The sequence below is a fragment of the Podarcis liolepis genome (genome assembly GCF_965112155.1).
Source record: "Podarcis liolepis genome assembly, chromosome: 16".
Classification (NCBI taxonomy): domain Eukaryota; kingdom Metazoa; phylum Chordata; class Lepidosauria; order Squamata; family Lacertidae; genus Podarcis; species Podarcis liolepis.
The window spans coordinates 11,094,450-11,121,273 of NC_139567.1; the positions used below are offsets into that span (position 1 = coordinate 11,094,450).

Below are 26,824 nucleotides of genomic sequence, written 5' to 3' on the forward strand. Positions count from 1 at the left end.
GCCCCCCCTGCTGGCTCTTCTCCATTTCCTCCCACCCCTTAAGAAACATGATGTTGCACTGCTGGTTCAAACAGCACCCATACCTGGGTATCTCTTCTCCCAGAGGGGGTCCTTGGCTGATGGAGAACCAATGTATAGCAAGGGAATATTCTCTGGAGCGGTTTCTCTCGAACAATTAAAGTAACGAACGAACCTATCAAGAAAGAAGACTTACTCTGAACTTTGACTTCATAAAGTGTACAAATTATCAAATTGTACTATTAATGCTGGAGATGGGAAACAGCTTGAGAGACTTGAAGGTGTCTACAATTTCTGGGGCTTATAACTTTTTGGCTGGCCTAAATTTTTAAGCCTTCTCTCCAGTCTCCCACAAGCGAAAGCCGGGTGGGGGCAGTGTACACTGTTGAATACTACTACTACTACTACTACTACTACTAATTTATTTATACCCCGCCCATCTGGCTGAGTTTCCCCAGCCACTCCGGGCGGCTCCCAATCAAGTGTTAAAAAACAGTACAGCGTTAAATATTAAAAACCTCCCTGAACAGGGCTGCCTTCAGATGTCATTTAAAGATAGGATAGCTGCTTATTTCCTTCACATCTGAAGGGAGGGTGTTCCACAGGGTGGGCGCCACTACCGAGAAGGCCCTCTGCCTGGTTCCCTGTAGCTTTGCTTCTCACAGGGAGGGAACCGCCAGAAGGCCCTCGGCGCTGGATCTCAGTGTCCGGGCTGAACGATGGGGGTGGAGACGCTCCTTCAGGTATACAGGACCGAGGCCGGTTAGGGCTTTAAAGGTCAGCACCAACACTTTGAATTGTGCTCGGAAACGTACTGGGAGCCAATGCAGATCTCTCAGAATGCCTTTGGAAAAAAGCATGCTGTGCTGCGATGAAAGCTACATTCCTTTGGAGTGTAAGCATAGAAAGAAAAATCTGTACTAGGCTCCCGGAGGAAACATGTCAGAGCACTTGTGCTTACCAATTCAGATATACCATTTTCGCAGCCAGTTAAAAATAAATAAAAAATGTGTTGAACCAGGAGAAAGTTTTGAAAATTCAGTTCAGATCCACCCAATCCAAAATACAGTCAAGAGAATTAGAATTTAGAGTGCCAGAGTTTAGTTCTGCATCTCCATAAAGGCCCACTCCATAAAGCCATTGTACAAGATCATTTCAGGTGCTTTTTCTACAGACAAGAACAAAGACAAGGAGCTATGGACACAGCAGCCAAGGGAGCTAAAATTTGGCTGCTAAGTGAACGTATTGATCAACCACTGGCAAGTATCTAATTTGCATTTGTATACAGTTATGAGTTGTATATATGAACAAATAAAAAAACACTCTCAAAGGCAGCTTTCACAAAGGATGGCAAACCATAAAGCCAAGTCTGTTCTTGGCTGACCAATCCTGCTGGTCTGAGGGAAGGAGCGAAGCATGATGGATCTCCACATTAATGGCAAACAAACAACTAGCTATGATTTGTCGTGATATGCAAAGTGAGCCAGTTAAACTGACATTACCTCCTCCCCAAGAAGTCGAGATAGGGTACAAACAAGCAAGTTTGTAGAGAAATGGTCCTGGTTTATAAATTCTGGGAATGAGACATTTCATAAGATTTGGCTATCTGTTTAGCGTGATTCGGCAATTCTAGTATTATTATTTGGAAACTGAAACTTGATATTGTATTATTAATTTTAGTGCTATTATCATTTATAATCATGCTATTTATTTTATATTATTACCTCCTAGAACAGGCATCCCCAAACTCGGCCCTCCAGATGTTTTGGGACTACAACTCCCCTCATCCCTAGCTAACAGGACCAGTGGTCAGGGATGATGGGAATTGTAGTTCCAAAACATCTGGAGGGCAGAGTTTGGGGATGTCTGTCCTAGAAGATTTAAGGCTCTCAGTACTTTAACCTTAAATTCATATAATTTTGCAAAACCTATGTTAGCCAGCAGTGTGTGGGGGTGGAAAACCAGAGATGAGAAGACCCTTCCTAGATTTTTGTTTAAAGTCCCTCTAGTCCTTCTTTCTGTTTCCCATGGTGGCAGTCAGATACCTCCCAAAAACCAACCAGCAAGGCATGAAGGCAACAGATCTCACTTGCTGTTGCCCTCAAGCAACTGGTATTCACTGCTATAATACCTCTGAAGATGGCGGCTCCCTTTAGCTGCAACAGCCAAAAGCCACTTAGAGGTTATTGAAAAAGATCTATCAGAAAAAACAACCTTCTAAAAAGTTAGCGGCCACACCACCACATTGTTGCCTGATTAATTCCATAGTTTAGCTATCCAATAAATGAAGAAGCATTTTCTTTTGTCTCCTGCTAATCGGTTCTACTGGGTGACGGACAGAGCTGTTCCGCCTGGCCTTTGCATTGGACTTGGTCCGACCCTTATGTTTTCCCTCCCCTTATGGTCTTGATTTATCGGCTATTTTTAAAATGGGGCTACGTTTTAAATTGCATTTTAACCTGTATTTTAAATTGGGTTTCCCCTCCCTCGCTTTCCCCCTTATTATGTTTTTACTGTGATTTTATTGGTGTTAGCCGCCCTGAGCCCGGCTCTGGCCAGGGAGGGCGGGGTATAAATAAAATTTATTATTATTATTATTAGTCCACTGACAGACTTCTCTCACTACCTACCCCTCCTTGGGTCACTTTATTCCTTTGCCCCCCCCCTCAAATAAAAAGTCCCCAAATGTTCATTTCCTCATTAGGAAACTCCTAGGTCATTTTGATTTCATGCAGTGCTTTTTTTCCTGGAGGTACGCAGAGGTACACATACCCCTAAACATTTTGTGATTCTAAGTTTGGCCTCATTGAGGGGCAGTATTTCAATATGAGTAGGAAAATGAGAGTACCCCTAAACATTTTTTTAAAGAAAAAAAGCACTGGTTTCATGCATACTGAAGAATGAGCCAAGGGTGACGCCATCTTGGATATAACTTCTACAATTTCGGCCATATGACCCAAAAGTTGAGAGAAGGTTCTCTTCACTCCATATCGCTGTGGTCAAATAAATTTCAAATTTCCCCTAACTCTTAGCTGGTTCGGTAGCAAAGTTACACCTTACGCTTCACTGAAGTCGCTGTGTCGGTAGATGTAGTAGTTCTTAGCTTCAAATCCCAGTTCTTCCTTGGAACCTTTGAGTCCGATGAAGAGGCTGATTCCTGCTATGCCATGATTCATCATGGAGAGCTGGTTCTGAACACCTGCCCAAAGACCAACAGAGGGAAGTAAAATGGGGGAAGACGAGGCAGGTAAGCTCTAGAAGTAAAATTATGAATCAAAACAGCACCATCCGTTGGCCCAGAAATGGAAGCAAGAAGAAATCCCGACAAAAGAAGAATGGCAGATGAAATTAATGGACTATGCAGAATTGGACAAAATGACAGGAAGAATTCGAAACCTGCGGGAACAGAGATTGGAAGAAATAGATGAACTATTTGAAGAGCAATTGTAACCAACAAATTACGCTAGTAGGACTATAAGAGGTTTTGTAAGGAGAAATATATGAAACATTACAAAGAATAGAGATATTGGTTATGAGTTTTAAATGTAATAAGGAAAGTAAGAAATGTATACTAAGAGATTAGATTGGAAAATTTTCAGACAGGATTGATGGAAGTCAAAAAATTGTATAAGATGTAAAAGTATGTTTAATTATTGTTGAAAATGGTATGTTAGAAAACTAATAAAAATTGATAAAAAAACAAAACTAAACAAAACAGCACCATCTGGCATCTTAGATTGGGAAATTGGAGCAAAAGCAACTTTTTAAAGCCAACTTCCCTCCCTCATGGACCCCCCCCAAAAAGGTGCACCTTGTTGGATTTAATGTGCGCACTTATGTGCTAAGCTTTTATAGCTTTGAAAGTCAAGCTCTCCAACCAATAGGTAGAGGAACTCCTGGAACTGAACCCAGAGGTATATGGGGTATATCTGAATGAATTTAGTCATACACATTCAAGGTAATATAAGTTGCCTTTCTAGAGTAATTTGTTGCACAAGATATTGGTCCTAAGCAACAGCTGCTATGACCCATTCATCCCCATCTCTTTCCTTCCTTCTTCTCTTACACCTCCTTAACTTAACTGGACTGTGAGTTTTTAGGAATCAAATAGCTAACAACTTGAATTTATTTCTATAGGTCTTGATGGTTAAAAATTGCTTCAGTCTGTTTGTGCTGAGGTGATTTCCTAAACCAAACAAGCAACAACACAACGAGATTTTTCTCCTCTGGATAATTGTGTACCACCCACAGAGCTGACATTTTTTATATTGTACGATCGCTTTTTTCCCATCAACTACTGATTAAAGAGAAGTCTGGCAGCTTGAGAAAGAAGTCAGGATAGAGAGGAAACAGGATACTTCACTCATCAGATGTAGTTGTTTAGCGATCTTGAAATGGCTCTTTGTGAAGCCAGAGGGACAGAGTCAATGCAATGTTATTCACTCACAGAGAAAATGCTATAAGCACATTGTATTCATCAGGAATTAAGCACTGGCTTTGCTTAGTACCGCAAAACAACAAGACAGAGGTGTACAAGGGATTTGCATATTCACTTTTGTTTCTGGGTAACCACAGAGCCTAGGACTTGCCGATCAGAAGGTCAGTGGTTCGAACACCCGCGACGGGGTGAGCTCCCGTTGCTCGGTCCCTGCTCCTGCCAACCTAGCAGTTCGAAAGCACATCAAAGTGCAAGTAGATAAATAGGTACCACTCTGGTGGGAAGGCATTTCCGTGCACTGCTCTGGTTCGTCAGAAGCGGCTTAGTCATGCTGGCCACATGACCCAGAAGCTGTATGCTGGCTCCCTCGGCCAATAAAACAAGATGAGCACCACAACCCCAGAGTCAGCCATGACTGGACCTAATGGTCAGGGGTCCCTTTACCTTTTAACATGGAAAAACCTGGTCATCTCACTTAAAATGAGATGTGCAAGTTCTTCCTTGGGATGATCCTTTCCCGCCCAAAATATGCTCTTTACCTTAACATCTGCTATTAGGTAGCAGCTATGAAACATCACTAGCTTTTCCTCCTGCCAAACATTAATTTCCATCTCTTACCTTTGCTGTATGACCTGTGCCATGTGAAGGTAACTTTTAACCTCTCCTTAGGATGCAATTGCCCAACTCGTTCTCCTTATTTACAATATTTTTTTTTCTAAAAAAAATATTTACACATTTCAAGTTTATACATTTCACTAGTTTTACAATCAATTTAACGTTTGAAAATTTGACAACAAAATTAAGAGCTTCTGGGACACTGTTTATGAGGAGTTGAGAAAAATATTTAAACAGACTTTTATAAAGAAACCGGAAGCCTTTTTATTGGGCATATTAGACATCCCAAATGAAAATAAGAGAATATACCCTTACGCATCAGCAGCAGCAAGAATATTAATTGCAAAAAAATAATAATGGAAAAGTGAAACAGTACCAACACAAAAAGAGTGGCAAGACAGATTATTTAATTATCTTGAATTGGCAAAAATGATGGATGCAATTAGGGAACAGTCTAACCAAAAAAATCAAAAAGAGTGGGGAGTGTACAGAAATTACTTTTAAAAAAACAGTGCCCCCAAATCAAAACCTGGACTTGCTTTGAGTAATTTTTGCAAAACAAATTATGGTCTACAAGCATAGTCTATGGAGAAGGGTAGAAATGATGAAATGAGAAAGAATCAGTTTATCAAACACGAAACCAGAACCGCTTTGAGGAGGAAGGAAGACTTTCGGATTTATGGCTAAATGTTTGCCATTTGTTTTGTGTTTTTTTTAAAAGTTTGTTTCTTAAGTGTTGTATGTGTGCATGTTGTAATGAAAAGTTAATAAAAAGCATTTAAAAAATAACGTTTCAAAGTTTGACCTTCTTTTCCCTCTTTCTGCGGTTCCTTACATTTATTTTTAAATATCTTCTGCATATCCAAATTCATATAATTTGCTTGTTTAATTATCTACTTTAAATATATACTCTTTCTCTGTTTGCAATTTCTCTGTAAATATTCAATAAACCATTTCCATTCTTTTATAAAAAAAGTTTGTTATCTTGATTTTGCCATTTCTGCATATTCCATAAGTTTTTGTATCCATTGTTCCTTTGCTGGGACTTCTGCTTCTTTTCACTTTGGGGCAAGTAGCTTTCTTGCTGCTGTAGTAGCATAGCATACATAAATAAATTGCTATACAATTTAGGTAGTTCTGTCCCTATAATTCCCAAAAGAAAAGCTTCTGGTGTTTTTTTTACACAAGTTATTTTGAACATCCTTTTCAATTCATTGTATATCATTTCCCAATAAGCTTTAACCTTATTACAAGACCACCACATATGGTAAAAAGAACCTTCTTTCTCTTTACATTTCCAACACTTGTTTGATTTAGATTTATACATTTTTATAAATCTATACATTTAGATTTATACATTTTTGCCAGTTTACTCAGTGTTAGGCTCCTTAATTACAATAAGAAAGTTTCCTACCTATGTTAGGTACCTATTAGAAGATTAGATACCCAGCGTTATCTCTTGTAATTGCCAACTTTCTTTCTTAGATAAAAGTCTGAAACAAGCCTAGTTTTATTCATTGTCCAAATAGTATGTGTGCTTTTAATGTGTTTTTATCTTATTGGAATCTATTTGTGGGTCTTTGGACCACAATGAAGAATTGATTGATTGATTGATTGATTGATTGAATAAGAAAGTTTCCTTGCTTTATTTCCCCCCAGTATTACTTCACTGTGATAAACTTAACCTAATTTAATTCAATATTCCAACTTTCAGTTCATGGAAACCTCTGAGCTATTGGAATATTAAAGTGGATCTGCAATTCAGAATTGTTCTCCAAGTGTCCTAGAGGAACACTTCATGTCAACGATTGTCTATATCTTGACTCCTATTTGGTCAAAACAATTTTTACTCCTGAAAAAGGGATAATTCCAGGAGTAGCTGTCGGAAAGGGAGGTTGACTGAGGGTAAATGGTTTTGCGTGAGCAGGTGCATAATCTCCTGCTAAAAGTTAATCACAGAATCAGGGTGGCATAGAAGGTCAAGTTAAATCTCCCATTAGCCTTAGACATCTCAAGTTAATTTTTTACAGTTGAAGAACGCAGGAGTTCAATAGGACTCCTGTCATCTTGTGTCAACTTTTCACCTCAAGGTCTTTTTGTCAAGGTTAAACAACTGCTGCCCCAGGAACTCACATGAAGGAGACTCAAATCCTCTTATGCGTGGCTGTTCATTCAACAAAATACAAGGCTATTTTTTTAATTTTAAGAGAAAGGTGCTTGCACACATTACACACATTACACTAATTACGCTGCTTGCACACATTAAACACTAATTAAACAGGTTTGTGCATCTATCAATCTAGATATCGATATCAATATCGTTGAAAACAAATGGAACCCTTTACTGAATTCTGCCCCTGTATGCAAGTATTGCAAAGGGCGTAGCCAAGATGTTACAAGGAGCAGATTTTCAGTGACATTTGGAAGAATATTTATGCTACAACCACCACCACCAGGTAATATGTAGCATACCTATTAATTTGATTCACTGGAGAATAGTGTAAGGTAAAGTTCAGTGTAAGGGCAAATTAATTTACATCAGGGTTGAGGAACCTGCAGCTTTCTGGATGTTGTTAGACTACAACTCCCATCATCCCTGATCATTGACCATGCTGACTGGGGCTATTGGGAGCCGAAGTCCTAACAGCATCTGAAGAACTGCATGTTCTCCATCCCCTTTTGCACGATCAGCGTGGTATTGTGTATTTTTCGTAGGCAGGGCCATAGTTGGCATGGATGGGATTGGCCAACACTCACTAAAAACAAAAAGACAAGCAAAGAAAGACAAAAGGAAACACTATTCTTCAACTATTATCAATAAAACAACTTGCAATTACAACAACTGAACCAAAGACGAATGTATGACTTACACAAGATGCTTCAGACACACCCCACAGTGTTTTAGTATTAAAGTTATGGAGTGAAAAAACCTTACTGGGCATAGGTCATTCAATACAAAGGGCATTCTAATTAAGTCGTTCTCACGGATGACCATTAACATTAATGGAATAACTGAAGTTCACTGACATCTGTAGGACTGCTCTAAGCATGACAACATTGGCTGTCACCCAAGCGTGTATTTGACTTTGACACTTTTGAGTTTTGTAGTACTACACCTATCGATTGCCTGTAAAATATCTACCATAACAGACCATCTATGAAATGCTCAGGAAGCTTGTGGTATAATATAATACCTTGGGATAAATGTGCTTCAAGTTAAGTATTTTCAGGTTGCACTCAGCGGCGACCCAGAAGTAACAGAGCACGTTACTTTCAGGTTTCGCCATGTGTGCATGCGAAGACGGTCAAAATGACGTCACACGCAGGCGCAGAAGCGACGAAACACGACCCGTGCATGCGCAGACATGTGAACGCGGGTTGCATTCACTTCAGGATGCAAACGGGGCTCCGGAACGGATCCCGTTCACATCCCGAGGTATCACTGTCTTTAGTACCCAGTGTTTTCTGGTGTGGCATAGATTTCTTGGGGGTTCTTTAGATTAATGGTCCTGTCACACAAAGGTCCATTCTTGATTAATGTCCCTCATTTTAACAGCTTAATTTAGGTGGGAAAAGACCTTTGGTCTTCCATGAACTTTTACCTAGTAGGAGCTATTCCATCAGGCTTCCTGAACTGGCTGGTCATTATACGAACCGGTGCCTCGACTTGCTTTCCCCCCTCTTCCGTCCCCATCACTTTTTCCTCATGTGTCAATCGTAAGCTTATTGTAAGCCATCCTGGGTTTGGGCTGCAGCTTTCTGCCTGCCCCACTTTAGATTACTTAAAAACCTGAAGCTCTACCTGTAACTTTTATATACAGTACTCTGCGCTACCCAACATTGTACAGCTCATGTTAAGCACTTGGCAGCCTTTCCCCCTTTCACTCAGGCTCATTTGTTAAAGGAAATCTTTCTATTCAACACTGTGTTTATATCAAGAGCCTTAGGAGCAACACGTGAGCTTTCTTTCAAAGCTATTAAAATTTGCTTACAATTTGATCCTTCCAGGGCATACTGGTAGCCTGAAAAACTCCCATGAGATTTAGAAGGATTGTGCTAGCAAAACAGAGGACAGGCCGTTTTGAAAGAAAAACCACACGTAGTATTATTAGAGCTGAAAGGAAGTCTTGGAAAAGTTGAATCCTATTAAAGCCAATGCATAAATTCACCTCATGTTTACCACATCTTTATCCCTTATGAATTGGCCCCATAATTTGAATCCTTTGACCTCTAATAGTGGGGACCAGATGACAATCAGAAACATGGCATTCTAGAACTTCTGTCCCACTTTTCAGTTAAAACATACTATTTTTTTTAAATTAAGGCTGCAACACAGTTCTGAACAGCAGCAGATTAAAATAGTTAAAATCAGAAGATAACGGGGGGGGGGGGGAACCTAGGAAAAATTTGGCGCACCACGGCAAAACATTCTAGTACTCCTTTGTACAATTTTTGCAGTTTATTTTCTTTTACAGGGTTCCGGGTTCCTGGCAATCACCTGTTGAAACTGCAGTCAACAGGAATGTCAGTAGGGGTTTTCCCCCTGAAGTAAATGTGTATTTTGTTTGTTAAATACTGACAATAATGCCATTTGCAGCAAATGAAAAACCGTTCTTTAGAAAGTCAGCAAGTTCCATAGCGGAGGGTCACAACTCTGAAGGTTGAACTATTTGCAATTTGATGTTAAATTACCGTATTTTTCGCTCTAGAACACGCACCAGACCATAACACGCACATAGGTTTTAGAGGAGGAAAACAAGGAAAAAAATATTCTAAACAAAATAGTGGATATATGATTTTTGTGCTTCATGCTGTGGCCACAGACATGTGATCTGACAGTGAGTTTGGAGTAGCCCAATGCAAAAATCCTGAGGATCCATGTGGATCCATGCTTTGTAACCACGGAGGAGGGAAGGAAGGGGAACCATGGATCCTCTGCTCACGACTGCAGCAGATCCCCCCCCCCGCCACCCGTAGGCATTCGTTCCATAACACGCACAGACATTTCCCCTTACTTTTTAGGAGGAAAAAAGTGAGTGTTATGGTGCAAAAAATACGGTAATTAGTAGCCACCCACCTTACCTCAGAATGTAGGGACACCCAGAGTCAGGCATCTTTAGATACAGCTCAGCTGTTTTGATCAACTATAGGTCCCTAAATGTTTTAGAAAAGGGGTAAGCAGTGCCCAGCGTATGCAATTCCCTCCCTACACATGCTCTTCTTTTAGTAACAAGTTATAAGGAGCCTGCTAAACCATTTTTGTTTCAGCAAGCTGGTTAGGCGTGTAATTTTAGCATGTACATAGTTTTAGTAAGTAGAAATGTTTCGTAATTACTATACAGTGGTACCTCGGGTTACAGACGCTTCAGGTTACATACGCTTCAGGTTACAGACTCCGCTAACCCAGAAATAGTACCTCGGGTTAAGAACTTTGCTTCAGGATGAGAACAGAAATCGTGCTCTGGCAGTGCGGTGACAGCGGGAAGCCCCATTAGCTAAAGTGGTACCTCAGGTTAAGGACAGTTTCAGGTTAAGAACAGAGTTCCGGAATGAATTAAGTTCTTAACCTGAGGTACCACTGTATATGTTTTGGGGTGTTTTTTTGTTGTTGGAATATTTAATGACTCTCTTAAACCACTCAGAGGCCTTTTGTTCTAGTAAGTGATATATAAATTTGGGAAAATAAAATCTTTTAAAACCCACAGTGTTTAAAATTTTGTCAAGCACTTGGAAAGGGAGGCCTGTGAAGTCTTTTAGATGAACCCTATACTGCCATTTCATTCGAACTTGCAATAGCTTGGTCATTTTATTACTGCGTCTTTTATGGTCTTCAGCTATATATTAGGCATTTTGGATACTTTTGGTGACAGAATACACACACAGCCCTGCAAAGCAGACTAGGTGGAGCAACCCAGGGAACACACTGTATCCGAATTAGACCAAGGTCTTACAGAGGTGGCAAAATGTTAGCTATTGAAGAACCAAATGTTATATATGCAGTAGATCCCAGAACCTGCAGAGAATTCCAGGAGGTTGGTATAACCATTTCAGTTTAGGCACTATCAGGTGAAAGTTGTAGGACCTATGTTTTCTAGCTGTATCAACATGGAAAAACATCCCTGTTTCAATGCTGTGGATGGATAACTAAAAAGGAGGAAATAATGGAACAGAACATATCCGAGCAAAATTTGTCGTAGGCAAAAACAGCACAAAATTGGCTAAGACACAGCTAGGTCTGAAGACTGGTCTGGACTGCACTGAAAGGACCTCTGGACAGTTTTCCAGGAATCTTCCAGGACTCTATACACATGCATAGCTTGATTTGTCATGGTTTACCACTCAAACAAACCACAAGTGGTAAACCAAAAACACAGCAAGTCTTGTTTTTCAAGCTGCATGCCCTATTCAGCCTTTCCATCCCCCTCTTCCACAATGGAAAGCACTGGGGAAAAGGTAAAAGTAAAGGACCCCTGGATGGTTAAGTCCAGTCAAAGGTGACTATGGGGTTGCGGCTCTCTTCTCTGCTTTCACACCAAGGGAGCCGACGTTTGTCCACAGACAGCTTTCTGGGTCACGTGGCCAGCAGGACTAAACCGCTTCTGGCACAACGGAACACCGTTATGGAAACCAGAGCATATGGAAATGCTGTTTGCACTGAAGGCTTGATTTAAGCTTGCCACACAAACATTTTTTAGCACAAACAAGCATTTAATTATTGGGAGAATAGAATTCAGGATAAAGGAATGCAGGCCAAAAATGTATGTACAGAGGAATGTACAAAAGAGGAGCTTAGGAGTCATAGCAGACTAAAGTAAGATCTTCCACAATCTTGTAGCTTGTGGGGTGCTCAGATTTTGATGTATAATATATTCACACAATCCACAATACAGCCACCTGCATTTCCCCTCCCTTAGTGGTGTTGTTGGAGGAGGACGGGGAAGGAAGGCCAAACATGCTTCTCCCACAGACTCGCCACTGAGTTCCATCACAGCTTAGGAAATCAAAACGATTTCCCACCTTACATGCCATTTGGTAATAAGATCCTTATTGGAACTCCTCCTCTGCTTTAGAAGAAGAGTGGAGAACTTGTGGCTCTCCAGATGTTGTTGGACTACAACTCCCATCATCCCTGAACGACACTTGCAGGGCTTCCACATCTCTGCTTTCAAAAAAAAAGAACCTACATTACACAGACATATGGAAAGATAGGTAAAGGTAAAGGGACCCCTGACAATTAGGTCCAGTCGTGGCTGATTCTGGGACTGCGGCGCTCATCTTGCTTTATTAGCTGAGGGAGCCGGCGTACAGCTTCCAGGTCATGTGGCCAGCATGACTAAGCCGCTTCTGGCGAACCAGAGCAGCGCATGGAAACGCGTTTACCTTCCCGCTGGAGTGGTACCTATTTATCTACTTGCACTTTGACATGCTTTCAAACTGCTAGGTTGGCAGGAGCAGGGACCGAGCAACGGGAGCTCACCCCGTTGCGGGGATTCGAACCGCCGACCTTCTGATTGGCAAGTCCTAGGCTCTGTGGTATAACCCACAGCGCCACCCGCGTCCCTTATGGAAAGATAATTTTGTGTAAATGAGAAATCATTGCATGTTTGAATGGCATTGTGCTTGGAGGGTGAGGTGTGTAGGATGGAGTTTTCATTTTTGATTATGTCTAATACAATAAAAGAAAGAAAGAAAAAGAATCTACTACATTGCCATCTGTATAGCTGCAAAAGGTGCTTCTGACACAAGAAAACTCTGGGAAAGAAATGTTGACCAGCTGCGCTATATTTAGGGTTCTGAAAACATTGTAGACTCTAAACAGTTGAATCACAGGGCAATACAAACCTAAATGTTTTGTATATATTGATCACTTACGTCTTGAAAATGTGTACCTCTTAAGAAAAGAAAAGAAATTTACGAAGGTACGCTACAGGCAACTCCCAATTTAGGTGCACCTGAATGACGCGCAATCATGCACATTCACATGGTACAGAACCAGGAAGTAGCCCCAAAATGTCATAAACACAGCATGAAAAGGGATGGAGTGGGATGGGGCAGAATGGACTTATTCCCCGCTCCACCAATGAGCGTGGAGGGAACCTCCACAAAAAACAAGGAGTGCCTGTATAGTTTCTGGTGCTATAATCATGGAATTGCAGGACTGTGTGCAGTGTCGGATTTACGTATAAGCTAAACAAGGTATAGCTTAGGGCCCCACACTTTTGGGCCCCTCAAAAAAATTAAAGGAAAAACAACAACTGGATGTACATTTCCAAAATATAAGATAAAAAATTAAAAAAATAAAAACTACATACAGTTAGAGGTTAATAATTATTTCACTATTAATATGCTTCTTAATTGTATTTCAGTTCAACAATTACTTTGATAGAATACATATTTTGTTATGTGCATATGGCTTGAGACACCTATTAGGTCCATAAATTACCAAATAGCACATATTCAACACAAAAAACAGCGACAATTTGTTGTTGACAAAGGACAGCTGGACATATAAAGGGCCCCATTACCTCCAGTAGCTTAGGGCCTCATAAAACCTAAATCTGGCCCTGACTGTGTGCGAATGAGAGAGCTCTAGCATGAAACCTTTGTGTTCCCAGTAGTAAAATCTGCCCCCCCCCCATGGCTCCAAACCCACCATACACCTACACAGTGGAAGAACAAATTGTCCTGTGTCCTCTTACCTGGCAAAGCCCGCAATTCCTTTGGCAGGAGCTGCTCATAGGTGTTAAAGATGCCAGCATCAGAAATCACAACAGGAGCATAGATGTTAACAAGATCTTGACCTTTCTTTACGCTTACACCTGAAAATAAGACCAAAATGTGTTCAGACCGGGTAAAGTTTCTTTTGGATTGCTCTAATCAAAGAGCAGGGAGAAATCCTTTCCTGCCGATCACAGAGAAGACTCAACCAATGTCAATTCATAGCTGGAAGCTGGTACGGAGGTGAGGTTTTGTTTTTGTTTTTAATGTTTCTTTTTGGTGGCACCTGCAAGTTCCAAGGGTTTCTGTTAGCTTTTACAGCAACCTTGCATTTTGCAATCCTCATTTTGCAGATAGTCTGAGGAAGAAAGGTTGGGGAGGGTGATCAATATTACAGGCAACCCTTGAACTGGCAAAAGAGGCTCAGTGAAATTAAGAGGGAGGGTTTAAGCATGTAAGCAGCTTAAACACCTTCAATGAAGTTTAATGTGGGTGGGAAGAGCTTTGGTAGGATTGTTTATTGCCTTGGTTCACATGAAGGTACAAGCGTCTCCTCTCTTTCCCTGTCCTTCACAAGAGACTCACTGACATAGCTAAATTTCAGGCAAGACAAATGGCAGAGTGATGTTAATTTTTGAAAGTTAAATGCATCCTGGAAAATGCGCTGAAAGCAAGAGCATGCGGAGATTCCTTCTTTAAAGGCTTATGTTATGGACTGAGTTGAATAGGTTCCAAATTGCAGCAGTCTGATCAGTCCTAGAACAATAGGATCCAGAATGCAGCAGTCTGATTGGTCCGCAGCAGCCACCCAATCCAACTCCAGGTGGAAGTGAATCCACAACTTGATTGGCCTACAGGAGAATCCCGGAACTGGCCAATCACGCAGAGCCCATTGTGCAAATAATGTATATAAAGCAGACATTTCAGGGGAACTTCCATTCCTCACTACTATGAGCTGAATAAAGAGCATGAAATCCACACTCGACTCCGAGTATATTTCAGCTTCTCTTTCCACACCCAGCAGCCGAGCTCAGAAAATAAGGGAAAGTTCCTATTTCAGTCCTTATACATGATGGTCTCATGCAGATGCCACAGTAAACCATGGTCCGCCTGCTGACTGTGGAACAAATCGCAGTTAGAAGCCCAGGTGTGTTCTTGGCCTCCAGATTGTGGTCTGCTTTGGGAGAAAGCAAATGTGATCTAACATTCAGACGTCACAACAAGCTTCATGGCTTGTTACTTCTGCTTGTTCTAGGGGCAAAACAGAGAGGGAGTGTCTGAGTGATATGCTTGTTCATAGTAAGCCATGAACCATGGTGTACGGCCACATTCAAACCAGGCCAATACCTTAAGCCAAGAGAGCTGCAGCCAACCAATGTAGGAATAGAGAACTATTTTCACCCCAAGGGTTGCATTCCCTTCTGGCCAGTCTCCTGAGAGGTACATACCAATGGTAGACAGGGCCCAAGGAAGGAGTAGACAGAGCTACAGAAGTGAACTTGGCCTTTGTACAGTAGTCTAGCTTCTGCACATAAACACTCCTAAATAAGGCAAAAAGGTAAAGGAGCCCTGGACGGTTAGGTTCAGTCAAAGGCGACTTTGGGGTTGCGGCATTCATCTTGCTTTCAGGCGAAGGGAGCCGGCGTTTGCCCACTGACACCTTTCTGGGTCATGTGGCCAGCATGACTAAACCACTTCTGGCACAATGGAACACCGTGATGGAAACCAGAGTGCACAGAAACGCCGTTTACCTTCCCACCGCAGTGGTACCTATTTATCTACTTGCACTGGCATGCTTTCGAACTGCTAGGTTGACAGAAGCTGGGACAGAGCAACAGGAGCTCACCCCGTCACGGGGATTCGAACTGCCAACCTTCTGATCGGCAAGCCCAAGAGGCTCAGTGGTTTGGACCATAGCATCCTCCATCCAGGCATGCATTAACTGCCAGACAAAAGCACTCAAGGGGGTGAACAGAGTACATAGGCCCCCAGGCCTGTGGTCCCCTCTCCTGATGTAGCCAATCCTGAGCTTGATGACCAGTAAAGCAGCTTCCTACAACAGGGAGCTCTTGCATGGAAAAGCAAATAAGGGTAAGAGCCCCAGAATCTCTCGGTTTAGAAATTAAAGCAGCGTGATCAAGGGGTTGTACATAAGCCCTGTGGCTTCCCATTTCTTCCCCATCCATGCAGCAATTCCTTGGGCTACATGGGATGCTTAAGGATCCTCTTGTTATAATCCGCACAGCAATCCTCTAATACAGATCAGTATTGTCCTCATGTTGCCAGTGGGGAAGGGGAGATGTGGCAAAGGTTACCTGAGTTAGCCAGGTGAGTTCATGGCAGAAACGATAATGCATGGAAACCTGTGGTTTCCATATATTTGTTATACTACAGCTCCCATGCCCTCTGACCATGAGCCATGCTGGCTGGGGCTGATGGGAGCTGGAGTCCAGCACCATCAGGAGGGCCACTAGTTCCTCTCCCCTGTTACACTGGGACCAGGATGGAATCTGAAATCCAGACTCTCAGCTGCTATACTAAATCAGCTCTGAGAAAGAGCTCACCGCAGGCTTTTCCTTGCGAGTTCACCAAGATGCTCTGCACAGGTGCTTTGGTGAGGACAGCCCCTCCGGCACGTTCAATGATGGGGATGGAGTGAAATGCGATTTCACTGGAACCTCCCTGAGGGTACCAGGCACCTTCCAAAAAGTGATCGACAAGGATGGCGTGCAAAGGGAAGCTTGACTTCTCTGGAATGACTCCTGCAAGACACAGAACAAGGATTATTAAATCAGAAAGCTGAAATTGTAACTGTAGTTACCTCTTGAAGTCCTAGCCAAGCAAGGTCTACACAGGAATGGTCCAAGTCTACACACTCCATGTAAGTCAGCTTGGAAATTAAGTCCATTAAAGTATTAGCTCACAGTGCACCACAAAATATATAATGCCATGTCTAATCAAAGATAGTCATTTGTGGCCCTACGGCTGGGGGTGTCTGCATAAGAGCTGCCTCTTTTTTATTTCCTAGAGGATATTTTTTACTTCCTTACCCAAACACAGTGGTGCCTCGCAAGACGAAATTAATCCGTTCCGCGAGTCTCTTCGTCTTGCGGTTTTTTCGTCTTGCGAAGCACGGCTATTAGCGGCTTAGTGGCTATTAGCGGTTTAGCGGCTATTAACGGCTTAGCGGCTTTAAGAAAAAGGAAACAAACTCGCAAGAACTCGCAAGACATTTCGTCTTGCGAAGCAAGCCCATAGGGAAATTCGTCTTGCGGAACGACTCAAAAAACGCAAAACCCTTTCGTCTAGCGAGTTTTTCGTCTTGCGAGGCATTCATCTTGCGGGGCACCACTGCATTACATTCACCCTATGAGGCTCTCCTCTGCCCCCTCCTATCATCTGAAGTTAGGCAAATGGGAACAGGATGGAGGCCTTTTTGGTGGTGCCCCCTGCTTATAGGAATGCTCTTTCTAAGGAGGCTCACCTGCTACCTATTCTGATGTCACTCTCAGGCCAGTCAGGGACATTTCTATTTGCTTTGGCTTTTATTTCTTTTGCTGAAGTTTTCTGGCACATTCTGTTTGAGGGGTGGTTCAGATATACGAAGTCAGTTTATTAAGCTGACGAAGAACATTGATCCAACATGTTTACCTGTCTCCCGCCCCCTCATTAGCTTGCTAACCATTTGCTGCATATATATATATATATATATATATATATATATATATATATATATGAATGAAATACACTCACATTTCAAAAGGCTCCTATAGAAAATGGATAGTCTGACTAAGCAGAGATTAAAACAGTTTCCTGGTTTATATGAAAACCTGGTTCCAACTAACACTTGGCCCAACACTTGCCCTCAGCTTTCAGTGTGAAAAGAAAAATTAAAAACAGGATGCTACCCTGCTGAGCTTCTCCACTTCTATCACACTTCATTTGTGGCCACTCACAGGCCCAAGGAAATTCAACACAATGACATGTCGTACTTTTGATATTTACTGAATGATACCAGGGTAAGAAGAGACTATGGACCATCACTTTCAATGGCAGCCACTTTGCATTGTCTAGTTCCACCCACAGTTACAAGTTTCAGCCCCCTTAAAAGGGGCAAAGGGATTGCCCTTTCATATGATTAATTTACGATGCACATGCCTTTGAGGCATCAGGGAACAGCATCACCTACCATAGGTAGGGAAGATATAAGTGAACACTGCTCTCAGGTCTGCATTTGTCGTGAACTCAGCCGCCACTTCCGACAGAGTTTTGGATATCATCCTAAAGAAAGGGGAGATCAAAGCCAGCAAGCCGGTGCAGTGAAGAAACCAGACCAAGGGCATCGGGAGCATTTTCAGAATTGCCATGTGGGCGCTCCCTTTGGCGACTCTCTGCGGGAGGGCGGGAAAGCAGGGCGGAGAGGTGGGAAGAGAGAAAAGAGATGACGTTTAATGCACAGCTGAAAGACGCAGCACGAGACCTCAGCAGTTACAAGCACAAGAACTGAGGAGTTCGGCATTCGCTAGGAAGATAGAAGTGGTTGTAGAGCAACCGGCAAAACAGAAGCACAGCCACGGCTGAGAGGAAGAGCGCATGCTATGCAGCTAGCAAGTGGGTCAGTTAGCAAGTGGTTGGAAAGACTGACCCCCCCCCCCCCCAAATCCTGGAGAGCTGCTGTTAGACGGAATATTTGATACTTGACTAGAGGGACCAAGAAGGGAACTTCCTTTGTTCAGAAAGCACGGTGGATATTCAGAACCAGCCAACCTAGGGATGGGTGTGGTACAAGTAGTAAATTATTATTATTAATAATATTTTATTATTATTATTATTATTATTATTATTATTATTATTATTATTATTAGTGCTCCAGGATTTAGAAGCCTCTATGTTGGGTCCAAGGCTGCTTCCTTTTCTGCTGCAGCTCTTTTGATAACCTCGGTAAATATATGCGTTATTTAAAATTACACATTTTGTGAGGTAGATTCAGCTGAGAAAGCAAAACTGACTTCAGCACTGTCCCGGGACCATCGCAGTCAAGAAGTTATTTGAAACCAAATATTCTCTGTCACATAACTTGTTCTCTGTGATAGGCCATACTCCCCGACGGTCATTTTGTGATGACCCTCCCAGAATATGTCCTCAAATTTCACACAGACTACAGCACCCACAATAAAAATATAAGGCTGCAGTGCTGTTGAAGAAATTTAAGCTGACCTTATATGTTTTAGTTGCTTAATATGTTGAGCTTACTTCAAGGCTAGATTGCATTCTAGATTGCATTTCAAAAGTGTCAAAAATATCAGTTAATCTAACAAATGGGTTTAAGACTTCGCAGCCATAATAAAAAATCAAAGGTCTTTCACCAAGGCGCAATGAAAAAAATGATTACCTTGACAAGCGCCACAAATCTGTCAATATTAGCTTCTTCGCCAGGAAATTGCTTCTTTAGGCCTTTGACATATTCCTTCTCCCCACTGTACAGGTAATACTTCTTGCAGCTGTCAAGATCTCCCAGGATGATGGTATCAAAGGGAGAGTCCATCTGGGCCCATTGGAGCTGCCCATCCGTGAGTTGATCAATCATCACACGTAGGATAGAGTTCTCCTGCATCTGCCCGATGTAATGGATTCCTGGAAGGCAATGGGTCAAGTGTCATAATGGAAAAGTGATAACGAAAGAGAGTAGGTCCTAAATTTTAGAACTGGGGTGCGTGTGTGTGCTGTGCATCTTTCAGAGTTGGCCTGCTTGGGGAGTTGGGTGGGTGGTGGAACAAGCAACTGATTTCAGTCCACAAATGATACACAACACAGCATAATTGATGACTCCGCCCTGGTAATTTGCATTCTGCTTCCTTTGCATTTAAATCGAAATACTTTATTGTCACTTGTACAACTTGTATACAGTGAGATTACACGAGCACCCCCCTCTCAGCTCTCTTAGTCTTAATTCCCCTCGTTTACTGACGCACACCCACCAAACCCAAAAGTCCGTTGCCCTGTTGTTATCTTTTCATTCAGCAGCCTAACAGCCCACGGATAGAAGCTGTTCTTTACCCTGTTGGTGCGACTAATCATGCTTCTATACTTTCTGCCTGAGGGCAGGAGATCAAGAAAGTGCCGGCCAGGGTGTGAATCATCACCAGTTTTGTTCATGAGTAGGTGAAGGATTGGGATCTCAGAGCCACAGCGTATGAACGCGCTGCCATCTTGGAATATGAAGAATAAATGAAAGATGGGGGACAATGTAGTGATGACATAATTGTGTCCATGTGTAGCAGACAGCGAGAGAAATGTAGTTTTGTCAGGAGTCAAACTGCAGCAGATGGTATTTGCTGGAATCAATTCCTTTCTGGATAGGAAATGAAGAAGCCAACACTGGCAATTTCTGCAAGAGTTCTCCAACATCCCTACATATATGCAGGGGCGTAGCAAGGGGGTGCAGTGGGGGAGGTCCGTCCCGGGTGTCACCACTGAGGGGTGACCTGGGCGGCACTCACCATGGGGCCTGCAGCTCGTCCAAGCCACACGTCTCTCCTGGGAGTGACGCAGTGACTTGGGTGCCCGCAGGCTCCGCGCTGCCCCAAACAGTCTGCCCATTGTCTCCCCCTCAGCTGTAGGGCGACTGAGTTGGAAGAGGAAGGCAGACTCCTTGGAGGCCCCACGGTGTCCCCATGGCGGCTGGCCCCGCCCCGGGTGCAGGACACACGTGCCGCCCCAGGCGCCCGATCGGTTTGCTCCACCACTGCATGTATGTAGTTGTAACTGCTCAGGCCCACTCCCTGATTGTGTGGGTCACCTTACCTACGTCAAACTCGAAACCTTTCTCGTTGAAGGTATGGCAGCAGCCCCCTGCCTTCCCATGCTGCTCCAAGACCAGCACGCGCTTCCCAGCTTTAGAGAGCATCACAGCCACCGCCAGGCCCCCATAGCCGCTTCCAATGACGACAGCATCCAGGCCGTCAGGAACCTTGTCCCTGGAAAAGACTGGGAGACGGGGACAGAAGACATGAGTATCATGTAGCCGGGCTAGCTATTAGGCTATAGCATAAGAACGTAAAAGCCACATAATCTGGCATGTATTATCCCTGCTCTGTTCCCACACCACTCTCCCTGACCCCCCAACCTCCAAAGTAATCCTGTTGCTATAATCCTCGACCTACCTCTCCCACTCACATCTTCCTGCTGGTTATCCTAATTTGCTACATCACAGCCAAAATTAGATTGTGTGTAGGAACTCTCAGATCTGCCACAACAGAGAAGATTGAGATACACACACAACAACAACAACAACACCACACATACACACACCCCAGCTACCAGCAACTGCAATTTGCTTAGTATAAATGATGGAATTTCGGTGTGTGGAGACACAGAAGTGTTATTTTATCAGATGTGTTTGGAGGTAACTATTTGTAGCTTAGGAGAGATATATATCAGGGGTACAACCCACTGGGAATTCTGTGTTGTGCAACTGAATTGTGCATACGCATCTGAGCACTCTAGCGCCCTTGCCCAAGTCTAGTTCATTTTGATAAGGAGACCCCCTCACTGTTGGCAAGTTAGGATCAAACAAGATGAAATGAATAAGAATAAGAATAAGAATATCTTTATTGTCGTTGCCCCCTTCAGGGACAACGAAATTACTTGACTGCTCCATAAAAACACTAATTAAACAATACAATATAATACAGCAAGGGAGATTAGATGACTTTCAAAGTCCGGGCTTCCCATTCAAGGCCAAGATCGCTCTGGAGAAGAAGCTGTTCTTAAGACGGCTCGTTCTTGTCTTCATCGACCTGTATCTCCGTCCTGACGGCAAGAGCTCGAAGAGACAGTGACCAGGATTCGATGGATCTTTTACTATGTCCAGTGCCTTCCTATGGCACCTTGTGGCATAAATCTGCTCTAAGGTGGAGAGTGGGCAGCCAACAATGCTCTCTGCTGCCTTAACAACCCTGCACAACCCCATCCTGTCCTGGGCAGTACAGCTTCCGTACCACACACATAAGCCATAAGTGAGCACGCTCTCAATGGCACAGTGATAGAAGGCAAGCAGCAGTTTCTGCGGAAGATGGTTTTTCCTTAGTATTCTCAAAATGTACAGTCTCTGCTGCGCCTTCTTCACAAGCCCCCTTGTGTTGACACTCCAGGACAGATCCTCTTGTAATGCCATTCATGGAAATGTGTGAATGAACTGCAGGTACAGCCCCCCAAATTGATTCCCTGGTATGGGGAGGAGGATTTAGCCCTTTGCTCTGCTGCAGCCTCAGATTCCCTGTGTGTTCTATTTTCACAAGGCAAACAACAACAAGAACCCCACTTCCATTCATTCCAATGGGTGTTTCCTTCCCAATGCAATAGCGGAAATTCAGTTGATCTTGTTTGGCACTGCAGTTGGGGCTGAATCCTTTGCCCCCCATGCCAGGGTCCTGATTGGCACTGGGACACCCAAAATCTAGTGTAATAATAATAATAATTATAATAATATTAATTTATTATTTATACCCCACCCATCTGGTTGAGTTTCCCCAGCCACTCTGGGCGGCTCCTAATCGAATATTAAAAACACAATACAGCATTAAACATTACAAACTTCCCTAAACAGATGCCTTCAGATGTATTTTAAAAGTAGGATAGTTGCTTATTTCCTTGACATCTTCCACAGGGTGGGCGCCACTACCGAGAAGGCCCTCTGCCTGGTTCCCTGTAACCTCACTTCTCGCAGGGAGGGAACCGCCAGAAGGCCCTCGGAGCTCGACCTCAGTGATGAACGATGGGGGTGGAGACACTCCTTCAAGTATACTGGACTGAGGCTGTTTCAGGCTTTAAAGGTCAGCACCAACAAATTGTGCTCAGAAATGTACTGGGAGCCAATGTAGATCTCTCAGGACCGGTGTTATATGGTCCTGGAGGCCACTCCCAGTCACCTGTCTAGCTGCCGCATATAGTTGCATATGTATCAGCCTTTAGACACTCTCTTGGGGGTTTCTAGTGGCATTCTCTTTACAACTGTCTGAGCCATATAAAAGTTTAGTTAAATAAAATATATTGATCTGTAGAACTGGCACTGCTACCACTGCCACATAATATTCATTCTCCACCTATAAGAAACCAGTCTTTTAAAGGGGCAACACCAACACTTTGGAACTTCTTGCTTATTGACATCCGGCAGGAACCTTAGCTGTATTATTTTTGGTACCTGTTTAAAACATTTTTTTGTTTAGGCAAGCCTATCGGAGCATGTAGAAGTTACCTGTGCTTTATTCTCTTTTCAGACACTGTTGATTTTAATCAACTTTTGAATGTTTTCAAATTCCTGGTCTTTGGGGTTTTTTTTGAGAATTTCAATTTTTTGGTAATCTGTTTAAATGTTCACTTACAATCAAATGGTTATACACGTTTTGTTGGATAAATGGGGGTTTGCATTTAATCTGGAGGAACAGCTGAAAGGAAGCAGGGAGTGACTACCTGCAGTGCAACATGGTCTATTTTCCAAGGCACTAGGTGAAGTTAATTCAACCACATTTTATCAAATGAAGGGTTTTCCTTCCTCATTCTTCCCAGACTAGAATGGTTGCCAGGCCGTTCTTTGGCAAAGAATTTTGCAGCCATTGTCATAAAGGTGGTATAGCCAGCTTTAGGGGACAGCTGGTAGGAGATTTCCTTGAGCAGGGTTCTAAAACATTCAGATGAGGATGGACAGAATGCAGACTAAAGAACATGCAGAGTCATACCTTGGTTCTTGAACAGCTTAGTTGATGTACAAATTGGCTCCTGAACACTGAAAACCCAGAAGTAAGTGTTCTGTTTTTGAACATTTTTTGGAAGCCGAATGCCCAACACATCTTCCGCTTGAGTGCAAGAAGCTCCTGCAGCCAATCAGAAGCCATGCCTTGGTTTTTGAACAGTTTCGGAAGTCAAACAGACTTCTGGAATGGATTAAGTTCAAGAACCAAGGTACCACTGTATCGCTAACACTCCACAGAAGAAGGTTCTAAACCCACCTTTAAATAAAGGGTCAACTACCCCCCCCCCCACATGGCAGATGAAATGGTAGACTTGGCTTCTATCATTCACCAAATCTTATAGCACATCAATTGTCTTACGATAGGGGTGGCCAGCTCCCAAGAGACTGTGGTCTACTCAGAGTTAAAAACTGGCAGTGATCTACCCCTCCATACTTGTTGAGCTTCTTTGGGGGGGGGAGCCAGTAATTTACCAGTGATCTACCACAGATGTCCAGTGATCTACCGTTTGATCACGATCTACCAGTAGGACGTGCCGGTCTTAAGATGTTATCCCATTTGCCTTCGCAGCAAGGTAGATCAGCATCATTTTGTAGCGGGGCTGATCTAGCATATTGTTCAAAGTCCATCAAGAAAATCCATTACTATAAGAACTGAAATCCTTATGTCTCCTAAATAGAATCCCTAGTATGTTCAGCTCTCCAATCCAACAAACGCATTAAAGAACAGAAGAGATGAAGTACCTGTGTTTTGTTAATATTCAAAGGAAAGGAAATGAATCCAATCTGATTTTCTCCACTGTACTTACGGATACTGGGCGGGGTACCTGTGTGTTCTCCCTCATGTGTTCAACCCAGTCATAAGAGGGTTCTGTGCAGGGTAGCCTTACCCCGCTGCTCATGCAATTGCCAGGCACACACACATACCCCTGCTGGCAGTGGTGTTGGGCAAACATGAGATGGGTCCCTGCATGAGTATAAATGTAAAGACAATGTACACCTCCTTCATGTGAGGGGCAATCCTAAGCAGTGGCGTAGCGTGGGGGCATGGGGGGCCGTGGCACCAGGCACAGAATTCTTAGGTACCCCCATGACAGGCTCCCTTGTCAAGGCTGCATGGCTGACATCTTCTGGAGCCATGGGGAGGTGAGCAGAGCCTGGGCTGTATCTTTGTGGCTGTGGCGGTACCTCCTTCTCCTCACGGCCGGCAAACAGATGCCTGCCCCTGGGTGGAACTCCTGCCAGCTGGAGCCCAGACTTTTCCTGGCCTGCGCTGGTCCTTCCCTGGGGCCTCCCTCCTGGTGTGTGTCTTTGAGCAAGGTGAGAGGAGAGGAGAGCCACCCACTTGCCTGGGACCTGCCAGCAGCTGACCTTGTGCTTCGCAGCTAAGGTGAGGCAGCCAGGGAAGGACTGTGCTTGGTGCCTCAGCCTGCTCTCTACCACCCTCCTCCTAGGCCAGCTGTGGCTGTGGCTTCAGCACTGCTGGGATGCCACCAACCCTGCCAAGGAAAGCTAGCCGCCGCTCCCGCTGGGAGCTCGCTTAGCTTAGCTGAGAGGGCGAACATAGTGACCTCCATGAGGGGCACCACAAGGATGCTTCGAAATTCACCTGTTGCCTTCTGCGCGATGTCTGCAAAAAGGTTAGGGGGCACACAATCCTTGCCTTGCCCCGGGTGCTGCCAACACACACCATGCCACTGATGCTAAATCAATCAGCCCCCCCCCCCTTGTGTGAAGGAGGTCTATGTTTGTATATCATAGGGTCTGCCCTCAAGTTCCCAAAACATATAGCCATCAGGAATGTGGCTTGCAAGGGCGAATGCACAAAGCTGGGGGAATGCACAAAGTGGGTTATTTTTGTGCTTCCCTCTTTTGCTTCACTCTTTCCAACTCACACTTTTGCCAGAGGGAAGAGGGGCTGGCTGTATTGGACCCCTAACTGGAAGGCAATAATGTTCTAGGAAATGACTGTGGAAGCTACCAGAGATATAATATGCTCAAGATCATGTTTAGCTCCTTTACAGTCTTGGCTAAATGACATCAGGGACTGCATTTCAAATTACAGTCTCAATGTCATTAAAAAATAATGTCACTACAGCAACAAGACTAGTTTTAGCAAAATGGTGGAGACCAGAAAGCTCTCCAGCTTAAAAAGTTATCAGAGAAAGAGGGCTGCAGTTAACAGCCTATAAAAGACCTGCTCAAAAGCAAACTAAATTCCAATGGGACAAGCCAATTGAAGCTAAGCATTTTAACACCCCACTGATTCCAGCCGGAAAGTTAAACATGTGCTGTACAACAGCATCCCACACATACTTACACAGTGTTCAACGGGATCAACTCCCAGGAAAGTTTGCATAGGGCTAAAGCTCTCTCCTCCATTCAAAGGGCTCAGTGCTGGCTGAATTAAACCTCCGTTAGATGGGAAAGGAATCACTTTATTTACATCTATGTAATATACAATATTCAGTATAATATGAATTTTCTATTACAAGACTCTAATGCAAGTGTGAAATTTGATACTGGTGTTAATACATATTTTTGCTATTACATATTGCTAGCTCCTAACCTGAAATTCACCATTTTGTCAAGAAAAGAATATCTAAGTCAGTCTCCTTCATAACACAGCTGAAATGTAATTATTCCCACCTAGCAGGGTTCTATTTATTTAGGGCTCAACTGAGTCCGAGGTACAAGTGTTAGCAGACAGAGCAAAACCAGGAAGATTTAAACTAGTTGGTTTTTAAAGGGGGTGACCTTGGGCCAGTCACCGTCTCTCAACAGCAGCCTGCCTCACGAAGTTGTTGCGAGGATAAAAATGGGGAGGGGAAAACCACGGAAAGCTGCTTGGTGAAAAACTGTATAACTTGCAGTGCTAAGGCAACAAAAAGAAGCTGCCTTGTAGCAGGCTAGCCTATTTCCCATCTAGTACTGGCACCTGCAACTTTGATTGGCAGGGTCTCCAACAGAAGTGGCTCTTTCCCAATGAATGTTTTTAAACTGAAAACACCAAAGAGGCAGAATTTGGGGACTTTGGCAATCAAAACACGAGATAAAGAAGAGAGCGCAAAATATAGTCTGAAACTCAACATCAAAAAAACGAAGATCATGGCCACTGGTCCCATCACCTCCTGGCAAATAGAAGGGGGAGAAATGGAGGCAGTGAGAGATTTTACTTTCTTGGGCTCCATGATTACTGCAGATGGTGACAGCAGTCACGAAATTAAAAGACGCCTGCTTCTTGGGAGAAAAGCAATGACAAACCTAGACAGCATCTTAAAGAGACA

The 26,824-nt window shown here is 43.3% G+C and overlaps 1 protein-coding gene across 2 annotated transcripts in view; it reads right to left on the bottom strand.

The window, feature by feature from the left end:
• The window catches only part of LOC310695695 (all-trans-retinol 13,14-reductase-like), a 34,540-nt gene that overhangs the window by 6,694 nt on the left and 1,022 nt on the right, over positions 1–26,824 (bottom strand). For both annotated transcript variants that reach the window (XM_083480521.1, XM_083480522.1), the window contains exons 2-8: positions 20,594–20,776; positions 19,182–19,423; positions 17,979–18,180; positions 16,354–16,551; positions 13,771–13,890; positions 3,079–3,217; positions 84–193 (exon numbers count right to left, since the gene is read on the bottom strand). In XM_083480521.1, the coding sequence (XP_083336647.1) occupies positions 84–193; positions 3,079–3,217; positions 13,771–13,890; positions 16,354–16,551; positions 17,979–18,180; positions 19,182–19,423; positions 20,594–20,776 (1,194 nt within the window). The remainder of the gene's footprint in view (positions 1–83; positions 194–3,078; positions 3,218–13,770; positions 13,891–16,353; positions 16,552–17,978; positions 18,181–19,181; positions 19,424–20,593; positions 20,777–26,824) is intronic.